The 7,500-nt window shown below is 38.9% G+C and overlaps 1 protein-coding gene across 5 annotated transcripts in view; it reads left to right on the top strand.

Moving 5' to 3' along the window:
• Positions 1 to 7,500, top strand: part of LOC143038426 (polyunsaturated fatty acid 5-lipoxygenase-like) — a 94,500-nt gene that overhangs the window by 46,421 nt on the left and 40,579 nt on the right. Inside the window, exon 1 of one of the 5 annotated variants that reach the window (XM_076207595.1) lies at positions 3,381 to 4,367. The exons of the other annotated variants lie outside the window; for them this stretch is intronic. Coding sequence (XP_076063710.1) covers positions 3,672 to 4,367 — 696 coding nt within the window. The 5' untranslated portion in view covers positions 3,381 to 3,671. Of the gene's footprint in view, positions 1 to 3,380; positions 4,368 to 7,500 lie in introns of those variants that run through there. 5 annotated transcript variants of the gene reach the window in all.

Genomic DNA, 7,500 nt, shown 5'->3' with positions numbered 1-7,500 from the left:
CCAATGAAGATGAGACGTAATTAACTACAATAATAATTACCGAATTGGAACCTCATGCGGAGGGTGTGAAATGCACTTGACAAGGTCATTTGACAATGACAGTTGATGCCTGACTGGGAAAATGAAAAAAATAAAAATAAAAATAAACAAATAAGAAATAAGATAGATATGAAAATAATTAAAATAAAATAGGTAAATAAACTAATGCAAATATCCGTCTTGTCATAAATAAAAAATGAAATAAGAATAATTAAATGAATAATAATAATGATAATAATAATAATAATAATAATGATAATGAATAAATGTAATTAAGCAAAATGATAAAATCCAACTTAGAAATATATCTATAATTATACAGACCAAAAATGAAAAATAAAGATAAGATAAAACACAATATGTAAATATAACTAAATTAAAATCTGTGATGAAGGGAGAAAAAATACCAAGAAACAAAAATAAATAACCAAATAAATGAAAAAAAAAAAAAATAGATAAGACATAACCATATATTGTATAAAACGATGATAATGAAATTTACGACAAATTATAAGATACAAAACATCAATTTCAAACATAAACTAAACTGCACCAAAAATGTATTTCAAAATTAAGAAATATATTTGTAATTAATGTGACACGCTATATAAAATTATACGGAATAAAGCATAATATTTTCATATTGTTTTTCAAGTGTCAAGGTTTCGGCTATAGGTCTAGAAACTACTGTATACTGATGAACAGGAATTGTCAATTTATATATCACAATATTTTTTTCAATCTTAATAAGAAATATGTAATCTCCACACCTATCAAAACGGTAGCAAATGATCAGCATTTATAAAGATAAAAATAAATTAAAAATAAATAAAAACATAAAAAATGGACCATGTGTTTCGGAGAAGATAATCATGAAAGTTTGATAAAAATACAATTGCATACAAACATATACCAAAGGCGTTTCCCCCTTGTAAGGGGGGTAGCCAAAAAACAAAGCCATAAAACCACTCCCACCCATTCCATCCCCAACATACTCCACTCCCCTCCACCCTCCCTCTTATCTGAAACTACTACACTCAAACTTGTCCCCTTTTCCCTTGTAAAGTGGAACTATACATGCACTCCTCCAGTCCTCCGGCACTCTACCCTCTCTTACACAAACATTAAATAACCTCACCAGCCATTCCACCATCACTGTACCTCCCCTTTTCAGGCATTCTGCATAGGATCCATCCAGACCAGGTGCCTTACCTGCTCTCATCATCTTAACAACTGCCTTCACTTTATTTTTCTTTATTTCTCCTCCATTTTCCTCATCACTCTCATTGTCTTAGCGCTTCCCATTACAACTACCTTCCCCTCCCTATCCTCCTTCACATATAGCAGCTCCCTAAAATAATCTGCCCATCTTCCTCTTACTGCCTTCTCTTCCATTATCATCTCTCCATTTGCACCTTTTATCTTTTCTTCTCTACTTGATTCGTCTCCTCTTTCTCCCTTAATTTATTTCCAATTTGTTATTACTTTCAACATTTTCTGTCATACTCTTACCCCATTTCACATCTGCTCTCATCTTTGCCTCCTTTATCTTATGCTTTACTTCTCTTTTCTTTGTACCTCTCATATGATTCCCTCGTCCTAATTTGTAACCAATCTGTGAAAGTTCGCTTCTTCTCTTCTACAACCTTCTTTGCTTCCTCATCCCACCACTCACTACCCTTCCTTACATAAGAACATAAGAACATAAGAAAGAAAGGAGACTGCAAAAGACCATAAGGCCTACACTAGGCAGCTCCGTATCCATAACCACCTGTCATCCCCATCCATAAAATTGTCTAATCGTTTTTTAAAACAACTGATAGTTTCAGCGCTTACTACATGGTTACTAAGTTTATTCCATTCATCGACCACCCTATTAGTAAACCAATTCTTGCCTATTTCCTTCTTAAATCTAAATTTGTCCAGATTTAAGAAGGAAATAGGCAAGAATTGGTTTACTAATAGGGTGGTCGATGAATGGAATAAACTTGGTAACCATGTACTTCTACTTCCTCCTCTTCTCCTTGTTCCACACACCATCTTTGCTCACCTTATGACTCCCTCCTTGAACCATCCCCATTCCTCCTCTACTCCTAGCTCTACTCTCTCCTTCACTCCTTCCCACTCCTCTCTCAGCTTCTTCTTGTACTCCTTCTCCTTTTCCTTTTCATCTAAAGAGTTCACTCTAAGCACCTCCTCACTTTTTGTCTTTTTCCTCTTTCTCCATCTATCCTCCACTCTCAACTTACCTTGCACCAACAAATAATCTGATATTTATCCACTCTCTAACCGTAGAACATGTACACCCATAGCTCTTCCTACTATATTCCTAGACCCAAACCTTAGGGTACTGGTTGGAAAACTCCTAGACCCTCTTATACCTTTACTTTTGGTGGGGGGGGGGGCAGCATAACGGAGGGACAGGCGCAGTATAATAAAAGTATCATAATTTCTCTATGAACAGAGATTTCCTCAATTACAGACAAAATGATGTGTGGCTCTGGTCCGTAGGGGCGCGCCAGAGAGACCCTAAAATTTTAGCTGCATACTACTTAGCCACAATATTATGTAGCTAATACCCCATACGTACTTGGAAATAAGGCACAATAAAATCTATATAATTCAAGGCGTCTTTTAAATGTTTTAATAACGAACTTGAATCTTTAAGTAACGGAAAGAAACTGAAATCGTGAATGAAAAAAGTGAAAGAAATAAACCACAGATACAACGTTAAAGGTGATGCTAAAGTAGTGAGGTTATTATGGTAATTGTTATGAAAAGAATCACCCCATCCGGCGCTCCTATTTCTGTACCACATGATGGGCAAAGCCATTCTCACCCTTACTGCCGAACGACATAGGGAGCCCAAAACTTTCAATGTCTGGGATACCCGTCGACCAATCAGCGTGCGGGAAGTTACCGAGGCCCCGCCTTAATGTCGTTCCACCAACTTTATTTGCCTGATATAATCCTCTTTAACTATTTCAGTTTTGTATATCGTGATGTAACGTTTCGTCTGTGTACGTATTTTATGACGACATGTTTGTTCCAGAACGTAATCGAACGTACACGTTTAGCACTATGGCTGCAGAAAACGTACGCAGAAATTCGACTGCCGCAGTTGCCATCGGGCGAATGAATAGGTATTTTATTTAAGTTAAAAATTATATACAATTTCCGGGTTTAATGGTATCTGATGTGGTAAGAGTGATATCTAAATTCCGTGAAGATAATCAGAAACATATGACATCACCTTCAAGTCCACTTCAATTAAAAAAAGAAAATAAATAAACTAGCTGGCAACTTTACCGAGTATATGTGAACTCTTCCCCGTCTAGAACTACATTCCTCCAATCCTCCTATCACCATTCAGTTGAAAGAAGCATAGCGGAGGGAGGAGATTACCAGCGCGTTCCGAGATTTGGTATGACAAGTTTCCATGAACACTGAAGTGTTCTTCTTTGTGAAGACTTCCCCAATAAATCCAGATCATTCACTTGGGCGTGAGTCGGAACTGGGTGTAGATCCATTCATTTCCGTAAGGAAATAATTACTTGAAACGGTATCAGACAACCATACCTGTGCCCCGTGGTGTGACTTCGACATTTCTGTCGACTTGACCGTGAGACGCGATGTTGAAGACGCGAGATTGGGTGCGTGAAATGCTCATGGAGTCCGTACGCGGATGGTCTGGCCGGGGCCTGCCTGAGCATTACCGGGTACACGTCGTCACAGGTGACCGTAGAGGCGCGGGAACCGACGCTAACGTCTACCTGGTCCTCCACGACACCAAGGACCTCCCGTCGCTGACTCTCCGGCCGAACAGGATATTCACGAACGACCACGAGAGGAACAGCGTAACCACTCTCCCCGTCCGAGGTGACGCTGGGGTTAGAGGACCTATCTCCCGCATCAGGATATGGAGAGACAACTTCGGCGACTTCTCCTTCGTGAGTAAGATTATGGGGAAGATTCTGGGTCAGGAGGAGAAGACGGGTCAGGCTGCTTGGTACCTGGATCGCATCGAGGTCGAGGAGTACCTGGACGTCGAAGACACGACGGTCTTCTACACCGAAGAAGAAAGACCCGCAGCTGATCCTCCAACGAGTCGTAGGTCGTCGGTGGACGAACTGGCGAACGTCCCGAAGTCGAGGAAGTGGGTGTTCCCTGTACAACGATGGATTGCGCCCAACAAACACTACGATATTTATCTGCACGACCTACACCTCCCTCAGGACGACCCTCGTCAGGAGTTCCGTCGTGAGGAGTTGGAGGCCAAGCGCCAGGAGTACAAGTACGAGCAGAAGACTGAAGGAGGACCTTGCCAGGTAATTTTTTTTTTTTTTCTTTTTTTTTTTTAGGAGTACAAGTACGAACAGACTGAAGGGACCTAGCCAGGTAATTTTTTTTTTTTTTTTTTTTTTTTTTTTTTTTTTTTTTTTTAAGACTGAAGGGACCTAGCCAGGTAATTTTTTTTTTTTTTTTTTTTTTTTTTTTTTTTAAGGAATAAATAATCGAACTCGGACGTCGCGAAGCTTCGATCCCGGGTCCTCAAGGTCACGTGACCCGTCTATTACAACTTTGCCATTCAGAGGCATCGTTAACTCTCTTCTGAATTTCAGAAACCTTTGTTAAGTGTTTTGTGAATGTCAGACATATTTGTCAAGTCTCCTGAATTTTAGAAGGCTTTGTTAAGTATTTTCTGAATATAAAAAATACTTATCAAGTCTCTTGAATTTCAGAAGGCTTTAAGTATTTTCTGAATATCAGAAAGGTTAATCAAACTCCTGAATTTCAGAAGGCTTTGTTAATTATATTCTGAATATCAGAAATATTTGTCAAGGCTCCTGAATTTCAGAAGGCTCTGTTAAATATTTTCTGAATATCAGAAATATTTGTCAAATATCCTGAATTTCAGATGGCTTTGTTAAGTATTTTCTGAATACCAGAAAAGTCTGTCAATCTCCTGAATTTCAGAAGGCTTTGTTAAGTATTTTCTGAATATCAGAAATATCTGTCAAGTCTCCTGAATTTCAGAAGATTTTTGTTGATTCCCCTGAACTTCAGGATGCTCCGTTTCCTGTTTCCGTTGAATCTTCAGATTTTCAGAAGCTTCAGTTTCCTCTGATGCCTCGTGTGAGTCTCGACTTCTGGGAATCGGGCCTGAAATTCGCTGAAATTGACTCGGCACTCGACAGTCGCGTTGTCGTCTCCGAAGTCGACTTCGAAATGCTGACAAACACTTCGGTACTGACGAAGGTCCTCCTTGTCAGCCGCTAACAGGCTTCGTTGCGTCAGCCGTCAGGTGATTTTATTAACCTGAAACCGCTGACGACTTTGACAAGTCAGTCCTTCAGCGGTAAATTGTGACTGACAACCTAGACGTAGCTGACAGACTGTATAAGCTGACTTTAGCATTTTAGATTGACAATACTGATATGTTGTCAGTCACTCGATGAGGACATGAGGACTTTTGGTACCTCTCACACGATTCTATATTTCTGGCAAGATTCTCGAACAGTGACGTCATCGTGAAGTGACGTCACCTATTTTATTTTTGTAATCGTCAGACTATTTTTACTTTAAGTGGGAAGACAAATTCCTCTGAGAGATCAAACCAGTGACTCAGTGAATAAATTAAGCATATTTTGGTTCGAACGTTTCGTTGCATTTAAATTACTTTAACATGAAAGATCACCACCCCCAGATGTCGACAGGGTGGCAGTTTTTCATGTGGGCTATCCCAGTGTGACAATTCTTCATGTGGACTATCCTAGTGTGACTATTCTTCATGTGGGGCACCATCCTGGGTTGTATAAATTGATGACTATAAGCATAACCCTCATTCAACCTAACCTAATATTTATTCCACTGTTGATATTCGGCGTACTGGGGTGACAATTCTTCAGGTGGGATATCATGGGGTGACGATTCTTCATGTGGGCGTTCTGGGGGTGACAATTCTTCATGTGACCCCTTTAAGTTACTATTAGATGACGTCAGGCGATTTTATTCAGCTGAGGGGCACAGAGAAAGGTTTGACACTTAATTCATTTTTTCGCTACGAGTCATGATTTCCATTTTCCGACCGACTGCAGGCGATTTCATTCAGCTAAAGTCAACCTCCCGCCCAGGAAATAGTCCAGAACAATCTCAATTCACACTTTCACAACATTTCACAACTTCCTTATTTGTTATGTTTGTCGACAAAGGATTTTATTTAAAAAAGGAAACACCCACTCTCCCCTTGCGCAGTCAGGGGGTAAAATAAACAAACGAATGTATGAATCAAGGGATATCGTTTAACAATTTTTTCTTGTACGCATTCTTACAGGAAACATGTGCATGTGGGCGTATGGAATCCGACTACATACTTATATGTATGTATGTATATATATATATAATATATATATATATATATATATATATATATATATATATATATAAACGCTCGTATATGTGTATGTTTCGTTACATGAAACATTAAACGATTTTAAGAAGAGGTCCATATCACTGCACGTAACGGAAATTAACGAACATTAACGGAAATCTGCCTTCGAGACGATAGTCTCCCCATTCAAGTCGACGCTCATTCCAAAGGAAATCACCGGACATAAAAAGCTGTCCCAGTTGATGAGTCAGTAACGGCCATGTGGGGGCTTGTCTCTGGGTCGAGGGGGGGGGGGAGAAAGTTAAGAGACCTTATCTTGTATCTCAGGTTTGTGAAGAGACCTTATCTTGTCTATATTTTTTGCGAGACGATAGCGACCGCTGATAACTAAATTACAAGGGAAAGTTTGGTTATCTCGGTAAAAAAATGGATTGTGATATTTCTCAAGTTACCGTAATACTCGTAATATTTTTAGTGTTAGTAGTATTACCCATGGTATCCATAGAATACCAGGACAATGGGGGAACCGAACGCCCTCCAAGGGGTCCCAGTTATGTTGTGGTCGTGTTTGCTATATGCCAGTTGTGAAGCAGTCCAATAATAGTGATGATAAAATAATAATAATAATAACAACGAAAATAATAATAAAAAATATCCGTAGTAATAACAATAACAACAACAACATTAATAACAACATTAGGTTTAATGAGTTAACACTGATATACTGACAATATACAGTTTCTGACAATTTTAGGACTGATTGGCGCTGTTCTTGTAAAGTTAAGTCCTCGGCGCTCTGATAGGTACAAGTTTGGTGTTGTGCCTGGTAGCGTGGCGTGGTGTGAAGATGTGTGTGAATCTATCAAAGAGCCAAGAGGTTGAGCACGCACCGCGTCGTGGAGCGAGGAAGAAGGCTAGATAATAATAATAATAATAATAATAATAATAATAATAATAATAATAATAATAATAATAATGATAATAATAATAATAAAAGAAAAAATAATTAGATGATTTAGTTAATGAGGTCAAGAGGACTCTCTCCCTTTCTACTTTACAACCTGTGCGGA

The sequence above is a fragment of the Oratosquilla oratoria genome, chromosome 24, assembly GCF_046742065.1.
Source record: "Oratosquilla oratoria isolate Oo_2021 chromosome 24, ASM4674206v1, whole genome shotgun sequence".
NCBI classification, from domain to species: domain Eukaryota; kingdom Metazoa; phylum Arthropoda; class Malacostraca; order Stomatopoda; family Squillidae; genus Oratosquilla; species Oratosquilla oratoria.
Note: the sequence above shows the minus strand (reverse complement) of the source record. Positions and strands in the feature narration are given on the sequence as shown.